Source organism: Rhipicephalus microplus, chromosome 3, assembly GCF_043290135.1.
Source record: "Rhipicephalus microplus isolate Deutch F79 chromosome 3, USDA_Rmic, whole genome shotgun sequence".
NCBI classification, from domain to species: domain Eukaryota; kingdom Metazoa; phylum Arthropoda; class Arachnida; order Ixodida; family Ixodidae; genus Rhipicephalus; species Rhipicephalus microplus.
In genome coordinates, this window is record NC_134702.1 from 11,226,664 (window position 1) to 11,243,700 (window position 17,037).

The 17,037-nt window shown below is 44.1% G+C and overlaps 1 protein-coding gene across 1 annotated transcript; it reads left to right on the plus strand.

The window, feature by feature from the left end:
- Positions 1-182: 182 nt before the first annotated feature.
- Positions 183-16,621, plus strand: LOC119182326 (integrin-linked kinase-associated serine/threonine phosphatase 2C). Its single transcript, XM_037433345.2, has 8 exons — positions 183-357; positions 443-643; positions 700-817; positions 1,469-1,575; positions 12,214-12,395; positions 12,735-12,856; positions 14,736-14,937; positions 16,134-16,621. The coding sequence occupies exons 1-8, from the start codon at positions 327-329 to the stop codon at positions 16,284-16,286; spliced, it is 1,116 nt and encodes a 371-aa protein (XP_037289242.1). The 5' UTR covers positions 183-326; the 3' UTR covers positions 16,287-16,621.
- Positions 16,622-17,037: the final 416 nt, after the last annotated feature.

Here is a 17,037-nt window from a genome sequence, read left to right on the forward strand (position 1 = left end):
CTTCAACCTAATCGGAAACATACTGACCTCCTAAACTATTGTCTTTTGCAAAATTTATTAGTAATAAACTTGAGCAATTTTTCTGGCGTGTATTGAACACAGAGCGACAAGGATTAGCGACTGCATCAGCTTGCTTGCGGAAGAATGTGCTGTGCAGCGGCGGAGGCGCTGGTTGCTGAACGCGTCGTAGCTGTGATCAGCGCATGATGTGCTCGAGCAAGGCCATTTCGGCGCCTTCTAGCTGCTTACGCTTAATTTAGCCGCCGTGGCCCATCGGGTGCACTTGTTTGATTGCTGGTGCTGACCACTCTTTAGATAGCTTTCAGATGGATTTGTTCAGCGATCTCCCCGAGCCAGGTATCATTTGGGAAAGCCTCTCGGCGTCGGTGTACGGTTTCGTTCACACTTTGTGTCTCGGATTTTTATGCTTTGCATTAAGCAGAAAGCGTGTCCAAGGCTGTTCGGCAGGAGCCCGTGGCCAAGGAGATCCGCCGCAAACTGATCACCAAGGCCCAGAACGACGCACTTTTCGACGATCTGCCGTCACCGTCTTCGACCGAGCAGGAGGTTCCTCCACAACCGATCAAAAGGCCCCGGGATGACGAAGAGCAGGAGGACGCGCAGATCAAGAGGCCCACACAAAGTACTAGAGTACCACCTACAAGCTCTGTTCTTGCTGATTGAGAACATCTCTTGCAGGTGTCATCACGCTCCGTGGCTTCGTGGCGGAACGCAAGGGCGAGCGGGAGGACATGCAAGATGCGCACGTCATCCAAGATGCTTACCACGCAGACATTCCTCAATTGCACGGTTCCATGTTAGTAACCGCGTGGTGCCCCTTCGGGCAGTTTCATGAGCGTTTCCTTGTAGACGACCGTAGTAGTGCGCCTTGTGGATGTAACTGGCATGTGTGTGTTGTTGTAGCAAAGGAGCGCCTAACCGCGCTCTTGCCGGACAGTCATACTTTGTAAATCCTAACATAGCTGGCATCTAGATATATTTTTTAAATCTATTCATCTTGTAAGTTGAGCTGAGCTTATATGAACCAGATAACTTATTAGAACATTCTTAGTGTTCCATCTTTCTTGCGCTGGTAAATCTGGCTCAAACATAGACTAACTCACCCAAGCAGCAGTTTTAGCTAAGAACGAATTCATTCTAAAAGACACGACATGCAAACATGGACAAAGGAGTCAATGTACCACAAATGCCTGGTGTCTTGACTTCCTTCTGGTGTCCATGTTTTCACACCCTGTCTTCCGGAATGGATCTCCTCAAGGCCCAGAAACCACTACACATCAATAGGTGAGCAACAACTGAGTTCATTTATCGTCGGTAAATAAAAGACGTTTTAGCCCGTTAGACGAGCAAACATTAACTGGTAACGATTTGGTTGACTTTCTGTGAAACCAATGCTGTATGGAGCAGTCAGAGGAACCACTAACGCAATTCTTTCTTGGTGTTGCAGATGTCGGCTTGCATACTATGCTGTCTTTGATGGGCACAATGGTTCCCGAGCGTCACGGCATGCAGCTCAGCAGCTGCACCGGCAACTTGCCACCCGATTCCCGAAGGGTACTGCCTGCCTCCTCCCCATTCTTGTCTCCCTTGCTTAAACTCGTAGGGCCCAAGGTCAGTTTATGTGTCTACATGTTCTCTTGCTTCTCCCTCGGCAGCTGCACCCACGTCATTCATACACGGCAGTGAGGTAAAAGAAAAACTACTCTTTAAGGTCTATGGGACACTGCACTCGTGTGTTGTGCTACCACATTTTTGCATCTTCGTATCACAATGTAGCTGTAATCTTTTGTCGTACATGATGAAATATAGGTGGACTCAGCAGTTCGAATGCAAACTGTGCAAACTGTTGTAAAGTGCGAGCCTATACTACATTTGATTGCACCCGACAGTAATGTTTCCTGGCATATATATATATATATGTAATTGTTCGATATGCTATGAAGTGTAGCTAGTTTCATATTGAGTATCAGCATACACTTTATGTTCTGCATTTTAAATACATTTTGTTTGCTTAGTATGGCCTATATTATATATTTGTGCATTATTGAACGTTCTCTTAAATGTCTTTGATAAAGCCTATTTGGTGTCATAGTTAATGCCTTAAAATTGAAGTTCAACACTGTTTTGTAGTTGCTTATTATGAGCATTGTGCCTTACTTGGTCCAGGGCTAGAAAATTTGTTGTAAAGTGTAGCTTGACATATTCAGATGACTTTGAAAAATCCAGTACACTTATCAAGACAAAATGACACTTGAGTTACCAGTGTGGCGAGACGGGAATTCGCATAGGATACTCTGTCACGCAGCCTTTCATTAGTGTAAACTGCTACAGGATTTTTTTTTTTAATGCTAAGATTGAAGTATTTATTCTTTATTTATTCATCAGATACCCCGCAGCACCCGAAGGCGTTATAGCAGGGGGGTTACATCAATAAATGACGTACATCTCCGTTCACCGACCCAATACAACTTTGTTCACACATAAATAACTGAAATACATTTTCGTTCACACACATAGCAGAATTTTGTTCACACATAATATATCTTCGTTCAGGTTACAACACAGGTTTACAGCAGTGAATAAAATATATCTTCGTTCCCACTATGTACTTGCATTTCAATTAGCCTGTTCCACTGTTTAATCGTTCTAGGAAAAAATGAATTGGCATACATGTTCGTTTTAGCTGGGTATTCCCGAATTTTGCAACTATGATCAAAACGTTTTGAAGTGTAATGAGGGTTGTGTAGGTATATTTCTCTATTAATTCCAGTTTTATTGTAGTAAATGCAGTAAAGAAATTTTAATCTCTGCTTCTGGCGGCGGTCAGAAAGACACTCCCATCCTAGCTCAGCCTTCATTGCAGTGCAGCTCTCCCCCCTTCCGTACCGTCCCAAGACGAACCTGGCAGCACGATTTTGTAATTGTTCCAGAGCAGCAATGAAGGTTTCCTCGGCGGGGTCCCACACGACACAACCGTATTCTAAGATAGGTCTGATACAAGTAGTGTATGCCATACGTTTTAAATTCACATGCGAACATCGCAGGTTTCTTTGAATTAAATTTAAAGCCTTACCAGCTTTGGCTATGAGAGTGTCAACCTGAGGCCTCCATGAACATTCAGATGATAGTATTATACCTAGGTACTTATATGTACTCTCTTGTTTCAACTGTACATTGTTCAGATGGTACTGTGACTGAAATGGTTTCATCTTTTTGGTAAATGAAATATGTACACACTTTGTTATATTCAAATTCATTTTCCATTTGGTACACCAGCCATAAATGAGCGATAAGTCTTTCTGAAGTTCTAATACATCATTGTGATCAAAAATTTTTCTGTACACAACACAGTCATCCGCCAACAACCGTATAGAAGATGAAATTCCTGCAGAGATATCATTAACATAAATTAAAAACAATAGCGGACCCAGGACGGAGCCTTGTGGTACCCCTGAGGTAACATCGGTGTATTCGGAGCATTTTCCATTCAGTACTACGGTTTGTGTTCTTTGGGAAAGGTAACATTCGATCCATTTAAAAACAGTCTTATCAATGTTCAGGGTGGTAAGCTTAAACAGTGAGAGTGAGTTTCTTTTAAGTTTATTTTATAATTTATAATGCATGGCTTAATCTTGATTTCGTTTGAGTTGAGAAATAATCTGTGTTTGTGTGACATTAGTGCCTCATTGCAATGGTGAGGAGCATTGCTGTTCATCGCCAAATGAAAAGCATCATTTCATCTTGAATGAGTTGGCTTCACTCTGCTATTGGCTGAATAAAGGACTAAATGGCGTAGGCTGGCTGTTAGCTTGTACTAGGCTCTTTTCAAGTGCACACACTTGATTAATATGGTCATACCACCCACAATCATGCACTCTCGTATATGTTGACGATCTTCACGAGCACAAGCTTCTCGTGCTTCTAACCTATCAACATGTGAGAGGCAACTTTAAGTTACCATAAACAAACTAACACTTTGGGCTGACAGAAATCGCTTCGGATTTTCTAAACAAAAGACAGTTGCTGTGGTATTTACATTGAAAAGAGGATTATTTCCAGACCCACAGCTTACATTAAACAACATGGCGATAATGATAAAGCATGAACTAAAATTCTTAGGGGTTACGTTTGACAGTAAACTAAGCTTTCTTGCTCATATTAATGCACTCAAAATCAAGGCCAATAAAACGCTTAATACTGTGACGTCCCCGCAAACACGGACTGAACCCCGCTCCTTTCAGGGTGTTTTCGTTCGTTTCTCAAACCCACGCATAAAAAAAAAGGAAAAGAAAACCTTCGGTGTAACGAATGGGCATTCCGGAGTGAAGTACCAGAATGATTATTTCTACTATTCTCACGGGCTCCCCCGCGCAAACAAGAGGACCGGGCGGCGCCTTGTCGTCTACAGACCGTGTGACAGTGTACGGTGGAGACAATCGGCACGCACCCTTCAGATTTGTGGCATAGGGGAGCAGCAGAGCACCTTTTGTTGGTTCGGGGAATGCGTCGCTGCCGCAGCGCTTGTGCCGGGACCAGTATGACTTTCCGTCAGCCTCCGTGCCTCCAGGGCTCATTTCTGCGTTCTGCGCGGATGGCCGCCCGCGGCGGTGAATGACCAAGAAGCGGCGGCTACGGAAAATTTCGCGGGGGACACCGAGCTACATGGAAACATTGAGACGTGGTCTGGACATCGGCTCACCAAGTACCGGAAGCATCGGGACCATTGTTCGCCCGTAATTAAAGTGTCTTCGGACGGCTCGCCCATCACTCTCTCTAAGGCTTTAGTTTGTACATTGTTACTTGCTCGGCTTTGTTTGGGAGAGGGTTTTCTACTGGTGTAGGCCGCGGGGGCGGCCGCCGAAGATGATACACTCGGACGGAGAAGAAAAGATATGCCGCGTGGAGTGGCGACTGGTTTGGTGCCCCGGTAGGGCGGAGTCGGGTCCTACAAAAAGGGACTACGAGACGATACAAGGGAGTCAGAGATAGGATGCGAAGAGAGTCGGAGATACAATGCGATGAGCTCGAGATGGTAGAGAGACGGAATGGAAAAGGAAGATAACGGTGTGAAGAGATAGCAATGAGAGTCGATGGGATGATGACTGAGGCAGAGATGATATGACGAGAAATGAAAGTTAAAGATAAGAAACGAGTGATTGCGGGACGTTATGAAAGAAAATTAAGATGGAAATCGCCGAGAGAGACAACGAAAACGGTGAAGACTGACCACATGGACCATTCGTGAGACGAACTTCACCTCCTTTACCTAAACGAGCTTTGCGGGAAGGGATGTGGCATATTGAGACGTTGCGCGGTTTTATTAATTAATGACTTTATCATTTGTGTCATCCTGTGTTTACTCTGTATTGAGGCACCCTTGTATTGTCACCATTACTTCGCTTATGTATCCTGTTTCGCGTGTCGCGAGTATTTCCTGTTGTGTTACAATTTCGTCTAACAGAGATGTCGTTCACGGACAGTATGTGTGTACGCCATTTGCACTTGCTATTAAATTTAATGAATCAGTAAACAGAAACAGGTCGTAGCATCTCTTACTTCCCGGCCCCAGCACGAATCCCTGTATGTGGAAAGTGATTGAGACACATAGCCAAGAGGGAACCGGATAGACAAGGGGTTGAGTGGTCTTCTCTCTCTTTGGTAATCAGTGGCGTAGCAGGAGACGTCTCAAGTGGTGGCAGCGGTGGGATTACTGCTGGGGCAACGGTGCGAGATTTCACCCTCGTACTAGGGAAGGAGAGGCGGCAAAATGAACGAGCAGGCTACCAAGATGACCGACAGAGACGACCCACTAGAAATGAGCGCGTTAATGTCAGCGGACATGGTTCCATCGTTTACGGGAGGTGATACGGGTCCGGATATTGGGGTCTTCTTGGAAATTTTGGAGCAGGTTGGTCGCTTGGGTGGATGGCGGGATAATGAGCTGGTCTGCATAGCACGATGCAAGATGGTAGGCGCGGCGCAAGTTTTTGCGTGGTGCGATGATGGTGTCGCTGCGGCTTCAACGTTTTCTGAGTTCAAATATTTGGCCCTCAAAAGGTTTGATACGGAGCCACTTAGCTTTAAAACGGAGCGGTTTTTAAAAGCGAGGCAGGGGGCAGTGGAGGAGGTGTCGTCATTTGCGAGTCGCTTGCGCATCCTCGGGACCGCCACCCTGGCAAGGTCCGATAGTCAGGATCCGGTGAAAGCTTCACTGCGCCGCGAAATTCTAGCCGAACAATTGCTCTCGCAGTTTTTATTAGGCCTGAGGGATCCGGTCCACAGATTTGTTCTCTCTCGAGACCCAAAAACGTTTGACGAGGCCATTGCCATAGCGGTCAAGGAGGAACAGAATGAGAAAGTGTCGAGGAGCCATTCGTTACCCATTCGATACGTAGAAGAGGACACGGATGGTCATGAGATGCATAGCCGCCTTGACCGCCTCGAAAAACTTGTGGAGAGTTGGCAGTACGCAATAAGGTAAAACAGAATTGGCAGGAATTTCCGAAGCAGCTACCTTATCCCGGCGGGTGCTATAAATGTGGCAGGTTTGGTCACATTCGGCGAGAATACCACCGATACCGGCGACGAAAGTGGAATTCGACGGGTGGCAGCCGCATCCACAAAGGCAAGGACAGGGCGGGAAAATTCGAATTTGGAAACCTAGACGCGACTCCTCCTCATGACGTTGACGCGCAGAGGTCAATCGCAGTCGTAAATATTCACGAGGAAACAAGCTCCATAAAAATTAGTCGCGGTTCACCGTGTGCGGAAGTGGTTAATGTAATTTCTGGGATCGAGGAGGATGTTCCGCCATTGAGCAAGTGTGTGTTTGAGAGGAAAGCTGGCACACCGGTGCCACTGGGTGAAACAAAAGCTGTTGAGGTTTCTGGAGCGGATACAGACGGTTTAGCTGCAGTTTCTACCACGAAGGTCCCACGAGACGATGAGGCAGTACCAGTAGGAGTAGCAGATATGGAGTTGGATGAGAATGGGTTTCCTGAGGATGCAGCTGTCGGAATCTTGGTCGACACGGTAGTAGACCGAACGTTAGAGGGAGAAGATGAGATTGAGGAATGCCTAGATCGCAACGGGGTGGTTTTTGTGTGGCCAAAGTGGAACTGCGGCACACTCGATGTACACCACACCAAACCCAGGCATGCGCAGCGGTGGCCTTATAAGATAGCTTCGCATATGCCCCAGTCCGCGACTGAGTTGAGTAGGTTGAAGTTCGGACCATCTAATGAGGGTCCGGGACTCGGAGTCGGGGAAGCAGTCTGCATACGGGTAGACGCTGAGCGCTTGGGGATCGGCTAGGGTCATAAGAGTCCGCAATGTTGTATGCCATTTTATGTTTTATAATTTCTACTTGTCATTGTGCATGTTACTTTAGTAAAGACCTTCTGTCAAAGTTTAAGTTTTTATATTGTTTTGCTTTGGCTTGTACATTTGTTTTATTTTGTTTGTGTTTTGAAATGAGGCCGGGCAGGAGATGGTACGCGAGGGTAATTCAGTGTTGCTGCCTCTATGACCAATGTTCTCCCGCCATCCCGCTTTTCATTTGGTTTGAAATGTTCGATAAGATCTTAAAATTTTGTGCATGTGTGGAATGAAAGCATAATGAAATGTGTGTATACTCTGTTTGGTTGTGCCGAGAGTGGACAGTGCAGGCGAAGTGTGTGTTGTGCTCGCATGATAGTGAACCTCCCGTTCTCATAACTGAACGCTGCGTGCCAAACCATCCGACGAGCAGCTGTGACCAGTGTGCGTTTTGTCCACGCGTCATCCACGAGTTTCTGCACGGATTCTGAAGGTTTCAAGTGTGTTGTGCGCGGTAGAAATACGGAATCAAACTGCTTCGTGGTGGGTGATGATTCAGCGACAATCACAGATTGGTTCCTGTCAGCGACGCGCTACCGCCAGGGCTGAATCACAAGTGTGCTGTGTTCGCATATCGTATTCCTAAGACTGCTGCAATGTCTCAAATTTGCTGCGCAACTCGAAGGCGTTGTCTCAAATTTGCTGCGCAACTCGAAGGCATTATGAACCCGCAATTCTCGTGTTTGAATTTCCCCGGGGAAAATTCTTCTGCAAGATGAAGGGATTGTGACGTCCCCGCAAACACGGACTGAACCCCACTCCTTTCAAGATGTTTTCGTTCGTTTCTCAAACCCACGCATAAAAGAAAGGAAAAGAAAACCTTCGGTTTAACGAATGGGCATTCAGGAGTGAAGTACCAGAAGGATTATTTCTACTATTCTCACGGGCTCCCCCGCGCAAACACGAGGACTGGGCGGCGCCTTGTCGTCTACAGACCGTGTGACAGTGTATGGTGGAGACAATCGGCGCGCACCCTTCAGATTTGTGGCATGAGGGAGCAGCAGAGCACCTTTTGTTGGTTTGGGGAATGCGACGCTGCCGCAGCGCTTGTGCCGGGACCAGTATGACTTTCTGTCAGCCTCCGTGGCTCTAGGGCTCATTACTGCGTTCTGCGCAGATGGCCGCCCGCGGCGGTGAATGACGAAAAAGCGGCGGCTGCGGAGAATTTCGCGGGGGACACCGAGCTACATGGAAACGTTGAGACGTGGTCTGGACATCGGCTCACCAAGTACCGGAAGCATCGGGACCATTGTTCGCCCGTAATTAAAGTGTCTTCGGACGGCTCGCCCATCACTCTCCCTGAGGCTTGAGTTTGTACATTGTTACTTGCTCGGCTTTGTTTGGGAGAGGGTTTTCTACTGGTGTAGGCCGCGGGGGCGGCCGCCGAAGATAATACACTCGCACAGAGAAAAAAAGATATGCCGCGTGGAGTGGCGACTGGTTTGGTGCCCCGGTAGGGCGAAGTCGGGTCCTACAGAAAGGGACTACGAGACAATACAAGGGAGTCAGAGATACGATGCGATGAGCTCGAGATGGTAGAGAGACGGAATGGAAAAGGAAGATAACGGTGTGAAGAGATAGCAATGAGAGTCGATGGGATGATGACTGAGGCAGAGATGATATGACGAGGAATGAAAGTTAGAGATGGGAAACGAGGAAACAAGTGATTGCGGGACGTTATGAAAGAAGATTAAGATGGAACTCGCTGAGAGAGACAACGAAGACGGTGAAGACTGACCACAAGGACCATTCGTGAGACGAACTTCACCTCCCTTACCTAAACGAGCTTTGCGGGAAGGGATGTGGCATATTAAGACGTTGCGCAGTTTTATTAATTAATGACTTTATCATTTGTGTCATCCTGTGTTTACTCTGTATTGAGGCACCCTTGTATTGTCACCATTACTTCGCTTATGTATCCTGTTTCGCGTGTCGCGAGCATTTCCTTTTGTGTTACAATTTCGCCTAACAGAGATGTCGTTCACGGACAGTATGTGTGTACGCCATTTGCACTTGCTATTAAATTTAATGAATCAGTAAACAGAAACAGGTCGTAGCGTCTCTTACTTCCCGGCCCCAGCACGAATCCCTGTATGTGGAAAGTGATTCAAACACGTAGCCAAGAGGGAACAGGATAGACAAGGGGTTGAGTGGTCTTCCCTCTCTTTGGTAATTGGTGGCATAGTGGGGGACATCTCAATACTTTAAAGGTTTTATCCCATAAGCATTGGTGTTCTGATCGATTATGCCTATTGAAGGTTTATTGTTCCGTTGTGCGCAGCATTTCAGACTATGGGAGCATTGTTTACGGCTCGGCCAGACAATCCTACATTCGCCGTCTAGACCTTGTACACAAACTTGGTCTGCATTTATCAAATGCTGCTTGCTTATAGAACATCCCCAGTCCAGAGTTTGTACATAGATTGCAATGAACCTCGGCTATGCCAGCGCCGCATATTTTCAACTCTCTCATGTTTTAAAAATTAGATCACAGTCTCAACATATATGCCACGACATCACCAGGCAATGCCACTCACGCTTATACTATTCAAACAGGCCACACCTCATCAAACCATTGACTTTACGCTTCGAAGAGCATTGCTGCACCTGCAGTATTTGTAATGACGCACTGAAGGTCGCCATCAAACCACCGAGACTGCCGCCATGGGCTGACCTGACGCAACTGTGCGATTTTTCACTGACCCAATTTAAGAAAAACGACAGCGCACCACAACACTTAATTCAAGAATTCCGCGCAATCGAGGAAAAATACAAAGGTTATACCGAAATTTACGCAGATGGCTTGAAAGCAAAACACCGTGTTGGCATTGGGATTGTGACAGAAAAAAGCACTGTCAGTGTCAGACTACCAAAGTGCATGTCCATTTTCAGCGCTGAAATGTACGCCTTATGGGAAGCAGTAAAAAAATCATCATTGAGGAATACAGACAAACAATCATATACACTGACTCATTGACTTAAAAAAAAGCGCTGCATTTAAAAGCTGAGTGCGAACCTTTACTAGTTGATATCCTACGTATGATTGTTTCAAATAATGAGAATATGACTGTCCATTTTTGTTGGGTTTCAAGCCACATAGGGATACCAGGCAACGAAGAGGCGGACGAATGTGAGTCCTTAGCAGCACAGACATCAGTTAAACAAAGATTCTCCTTAAAGATAGCCTACGTACTATTCGTATGGCATTATCATTAAAATGGCAGCAACAATGGGACTTCTGCACGAGTAATAAACTGCATTTGGTGAAGCCCACAGTGGGCGACTGAAAGTCATATGCTCACCAAGAACGATTCATTGAGGTCATTCTATGCCGACTCCGCATTGGGCACACTCACCTCACTCACAACTTTTTGCTTAGAAGAGATTTGCCAGAATGGGAAAAATGTCAACAGCCATTAACGGTTTTACATATTCTAGTCACGTGTCCATACATTGAAGCAGAAAGACGAAAGCATTTCAGAGCTTTATACAAACACCACACACCAATACACCTGAATAAAATTTTAGGAGATGATTCACTTGTTCCACTGTCTAAAGTTATCAATTTCCTAAAAGAAAGTGGATTCCTCCCTAAGCTTTATGATTAAAATGTATATACTGGCTATCACTAGGTACCTTGTGTTTGACGCAGCTTAGCCCGAGTCGCTCTTGCGCCAATAAACCCAATATAACTAACTAACTAGCACACACTTCAGATGGTTCGGCCTGGTAAACAGAGAGGGTCTCTAAAGCTTTTCTAAATGCATTTGGTGGAAACTGAGCAAGTGCTGGAAACACGTAGTAGGCACCGTGTCTTAGACATCACATTTTAGATGGAAGGCCTGTGCACCAAGTCACAATGCTTTGTAGCAGCTTTTCATTGCCAAAAGTTGCTGAGAACATAAAAATGTCGATGGCTAATGAAAGTTGCACTTGGTGAAACCTTCCCAGCATTCTCATTCTGCTTTTCCTGTTTGTGAGGTGGCATTACTCTTGCTCCTCAGTGTTGGTGCTCAATGGACTTTAGTATTTTTAGAGGTGGCTCAGACTGATAATGATCGTAGTATATCCACATGCTTTTATAATTAACCCCTGCAGTTATGAACACTTTTTAGTATAAACGTTTTGTGGCACCATGAAAAAGTTGGCTCCTTGGATGCTAGTTATCAGTCGTTGACAAATTATACTTTAATTTTGCCAGGACATGTTTTTTTTTATTTTTACAACAATGTCTGTGTCTGAAGTTACCTAATTATTCACAAGTAAGTTTGTAGTACTAGTACATGTACTATGGTTAAATTTTGTCTTTACCTGCTCGTACTGATGATCAAGCACCTGCGCTGTTTTTGAATGGCATTGGTGCAGCTGAAAAGGGAAATTTCTCTCTTGTTCATTGAAGTGTTAGCTATAGAATACTGTTTTACATAGCTAACATGCTGTAGCATATGTTCGTATTCTTTTGATGCAAGCTGCACCAGCCCAGAACATATAGCATAAGCCTACTTAACTGTATGAATGTCTGTGTGAGCTGGACGTAGTAATGTATCGTTTGCATTGTGATCACTTTGGCACAACTATTTGAACATCTTTGAGAAGAAGCTTGTGTTGAGTATGTTTTGCAGCGATTTTCTTTTTTTTTTGTGCTGTAAAATTTCAATTCTGTCAAGGTAGCTTTAGAGCAAGTGCAACTGATGCAGCTATGCAACTGAATTTGTCCAACTTACTTTTAAAAAGTGGTGTGATGATTTGTAGTTTCACAACTGCAGGCATCTATTAAGTGTCGCTCATTGTGCCGATCTTGCATTATGATTACAGGCGACATGAGCCATGTTGAAAAGGAAATCAAGCGAACCATCATGGAAAGCTTCAAGAAAACAGACGAGGATTTTCTCAAGAGAGCAGCGAGTTACAAGCCTTCTTGGAAGGATGGCACCACAGCTGTTCTTGTGGTTGCCATTGACAATACACTTTACATTGCCAACCTGGGTGACAGCAAGGTGAGTGGCATTCATGATACGCTGCTTTAGCGGGCCGGCAGCTGTGCATGTTGGTAACTTTTTTAGCTCTGACATAGCTCAGTAAGATAGAGCTTTAATTGTCACTTGGGTAGATTGTTGGGCACCTGCTTACGATGCAGTCGACGTGGAAAATGAATTTGTGTTTTTTTATGGCTGTCTATGGCAGCCTTTCCAAGTCTCTCACAAGTACTTCATTGTTTTCTTTTTTTTATTGCATTATCAGCAACAGTTTAGTGCCAGAGTAGAAAGCATTGTAGTGTATGTTCTTATTACTATTATTTCATGATATTCATTCTGATTCCATCACTATTCTCAAAGGCCATCCTGTGCAGATACCACGAAGAGTCGCAGAAGCACATTGCGATTCCTCTGAGCAAAGATCACAGCCCGACAGACTACGGCGAAAGGATGCGCATCCAAAAAGCGGGAGGATTTGTGAAGTTAGTACTGTTTGATGCTTTTTGTGATTGAGCGAGTACTGAATATAGCCAGCTTATTTGCAGTACCCCCTTGCGATTTGTGCAGTGCTCATGAAACACAAAACTTTTGCACACGGAAGTGCATTGCATAATTTGTCGCACATTTTGCAAATTTTCTTTTTCGCTTGTTTCCTATTCTACACTTTCATATGCTTTCATACTCAAATTACGAGAGGAACACTGCTGTCTAATTTGTGCAACTTTAAATGTTAATGCAGTACCCCAACTAGAGCGTGGTGCATTGTGACATGTTCGCCCGTATCGCACTTTTAGTTTTGTTCGAATGCTTTGTTATTCTTTGGGTTCATCCAAGGGGCAGGAGCACCAGTGTTCATGGCATGTTGCATTGGTTGTTCAAACTGCAACATGTTCAAAACAATATGTCACACCACTTCTCTTTTCAAAGAAAAATAACAAGCAATTACTTTGTAAAACAACAATATGAGATGAAGTGCTATTGTCACTGTTCCATTAAACATTCCAGGTTAGCTGTACAATCGTTTCATTTACATAACTCACTGTGGGCTTTTCGTTTCACAAGCTGTGTTGGCGAGTACATGGTTGAGAGAATTACCGACCTTTATGTTAGCATTAACTTTGTGAAAAAAAGGCCACAGAACACCAGTTTTGTGGTTGTCACGTTCCAGGAAATTTAAATTTTGCAGCAAGCAACACTGCATCAATATCACTTTCAATCAATACACCTTTACTTGTGTATTTGCTATCTTAATTAAGAGCTCTTTACCAGGAATTGGCATTGTGAAGCTAAACCGGATTTAGCTTTCATCGGCATGCCTGTTTTCTGCGGGACGCTTGCTAACAAGCTAGGTCCACCTGTAGGTGTACACATTCTTTCTTTTTATCGTAATTAAAGTGGGCTGTTCAAACTTGGAACTTTTACACAACACAACTGCGACCATTTCTGGGAAAAGTAACGTTTGAATATGTAGTAATGAAACAAAAGCTTGAGTTTCTGACGGAGTGATGATGTTACAACAAGGCTGTTCTAGAGGATTTATTCCGGCTAATCTTGCTCTTCTGCTGAGCTGTACCAGAATGAATCACTCACTCTATGGGTGCACTTCTACACGTTGACCTCTGAAGCATGGGCTGCATGCTGCAGATTCTCTGCTACTTCAAGATTAATAAATTTTGGTCGCTTACAAGTTTCTTGTGACATACCTAGTAACATAATCTGCTACAGTTCAAATTTTCTTTGCTTACACTTTAGTCGACTAATAGCTGCACCATAGAACATGTAATGAAAATGTGAAATGCAAATGATTGAAACTACCATCATCATAATCATTTTTGGCCTATTTGTGCTCTGCAGGACGAAGACCTCTGCTATTGATCGCTCCCAACACCTTCATCAATGACTGTCATGTTACATGTTGTTGTGCATCTTTGTTAGCACCTTTGCAACTGTTGGCGAGTATAGTCGTGCAATTTTGCAACTAAATTCCTGGTGACCACTGTACTCGTCATCAACCAAAGCTGGTCCCACGCAAAACCAATGAAGACTGTAATTGTTATTCTTGTCTTTTTTTTTTTTGATGCTAGATGGCCACATTTGTGGTGGGCCATTTGTGCCTTGGCCTTCATTTTATTGCCATCTTTTAAACTGTATTGTCATGCATTGAAGCCACTTTTGAGTAATATTTTTTATGCATTTAGTAATGTAAGGAAATGAAAAATTGGTGCCATATTATTTGGAAAAAAATCCTACAAATTTACTGGAAAAAAAAGTAATTCTGGCACATTTTGTTTCTTATGGTAACAAAAGTGTTAAGCCACCACAGACCTTTCAGAAACAGAAATCAATAAATTTTGCATGCAGGGACGGGCGAGTGCTAGGTGTACTGGAGGTGTCTCGCTCTATTGGTGATGGCCAGTATAAGCGGTGTGGTGTCAGCTGCCTCCCAGATGTCATGCGATGCCAGCTGACGCCAGCTGACCGTTTTCTTGTGCTTGCCTGTGATGGTCTCTGGAAAGTCTTCACATCAGACCAAGTTCTTGCAAGTGTGCTTGCTACTTTACAGGTGGGTGCCCTTCCACGCTGCTGCTTGATTGGATGCTGTTATAAACATCAAAAGTACACTGAAGTGAAACAGTGAACTCATAGATAGAGATAAATGTTGCAGAAATGTTGATAAACAATACATCTAAATAAATTTTACAATCATTGGTTAATTGTTAGAAAATTGATTAAGCTCATAGCTTCATCTTTGAATGAGCTAAACTCCTGTGCCCGAATGTCATCGTGGCATTACAGTTTTTTTTTCTCGTATTTTGGTCACATTAGCTCAATAACGTTTTTTGAAACTTGCTGTGCTGTCTTTGGCTCCCAAAATAAAATTTATTTTGGGGGGCACGGGAGGGGCTACTTTTGCTCTGCTGCTGTTAGTGTCGGCAATCGCGCAGTAAAAGCGAGCAACGTTGGGCTTGGTAACCGCTACGTTGGGAGGTCTGTTTTTAGGCTTGTGTTTTGAAATTTACTAACGCTGTGCGAACCACTAAAACGTGATCTTATTTCAAAATAAGCATTTCCTTGGCACGAAAGTAGCACTACGAGGTCTCTGGACCACTATTTCAGCAATCAACATTGAGTAAATATTTGCCTTTAGTGTCTCTTTAAGGTGGCTAAAAACAACAATTACAGCAGTAATTATAAAAACCTAATTGACCAGTTTGTTAATCAGAGGAGATGGGTGTTTATGTCATAAAGGAAAAATTTCAGGAGGCAGCCCTTTGCTGCTTTGAAATCTCCAAAAATCAGCAACTGGTTTTAGCAGAGTAATGACATCAGACCACTCTCACTTGTGAAAGCAGCATACCAAGGAACACAACTGCCATACACTCATCCAAACCCTCCAGACTGAGTGCGAACATGCGTGTGTGTGAGTCATCCTTTGACCTGGTTAGCTTGATATTTGTAGAGGCCTGCGCTTGGCATGAGAGCACACCTGGTGCGTGCAGATTGATGAGCGCAAAACTAACACCACTGCAATCATTGTCAAGAGTAGGGACGTCATCGAAGTCGTCTGCCAAGGCATGGCAGTTGCACACACCGGCAGTTCAGTTTGGCCGGCGGATGCGGTGGAACTTTGCAGCACCATAACGGCACCATTTTCTTTTTTTTTTCATTGGGTACATGTCTCAGGTGCAATTCACGCTCCCTGTACCCCATTTTCACATTACATTTTCCGCGCTCTCCATTTTCACATTTCTGGCGCAGGATGAGACAATAGCAGCTGAAGGGGACAAGAAAAGGACACTGGAGCTGCGATACGAGGCTGCCTGCAGCAAACTCGCCAATGAAGCTGTGCGGAAGCTGAGCGGAGACAATGTCACGGTTGTCATAGTTCACATTGACCAAGGCAGGCAGTGAAATGCTTGTGCGGCTTTCGGGTATCGTTCACTGTTCGGTTCCCCACAGGCTCTTATGCAGCAATATTGCTTTTCCTTCAACCTCGTGTTGTCTTCTTTTTTTTTTCCCAGTTTTTCTTCTCCTATTGAGACAGTCCCTGCATCTCTTGCTCATTTTCATGGTGTTTTTATTATTTTTTAAATGCTGACAGTTGTCTCATTTCTTTTGTGTCATGGGAGTTCATTGTTTTATTTTTTGAGAAACACATAGGCAAGTGTTGCTCACTAGTTTGTAAAGAAATTTGTGAACGAGTCTTGGGGTGTTAATTATTAAATAAATATAGGCGCACAAGTTCACTGTGGTTCCATTCAATGTGCTCGAGTTCATCAGAAAAAAAATGGTTGTAATGCAAAAAATAGAACTCTGTACAGAGGAATGTATCGACAACAATGCTGTTGCCACATTAGCTTCCTTTCATTGTCACTCAACACTGCCTGTGCAAATTTCTGTTCATCACACAAATCTCGTGTTGGCGCACATTTGTCATGGGTTCCATGCTGATTTAGTTGTGAAGGAAAATATTTTTAGAAAAATATTAGCATGTGCAGGCTCCTAACAGAACTTAGAAGTACAGTGAAAAAACATGCAATGTGTTGTCTATGGCAGATATGGCAACCGTTTTGATAGGTCTACATTTCTTCATTTTGCTTTGTCGTACTTTGATAGCTTCTACTACCTAATTTGTGTGTGCTTGTGTGTGTATGTGGCAATA

What these genes read in the sequence shown, in the direction of transcription:
- LOC119182326 (XM_037433345.2), top strand. Translation starts at nt 327, where the DNA reads ATGGATTTGTTCAGCGATCTCCCCGAGCCAG. An exon ending in CAGCGATCTCCCCGAGCCAG is followed by an intron (nt 358 to 442) that starts GTATCATTTGGG and finishes TGCATTAAGCAG; the next exon opens with AAAGCGTGTCCAAGGCTGTT. An exon ending in CCAACCTGGGTGACAGCAAG is followed by an intron (nt 12,396 to 12,734) that starts GTGAGTGGCATT and finishes CTATTCTCAAAG; the next exon opens with GCCATCCTGTGCAGATACCA.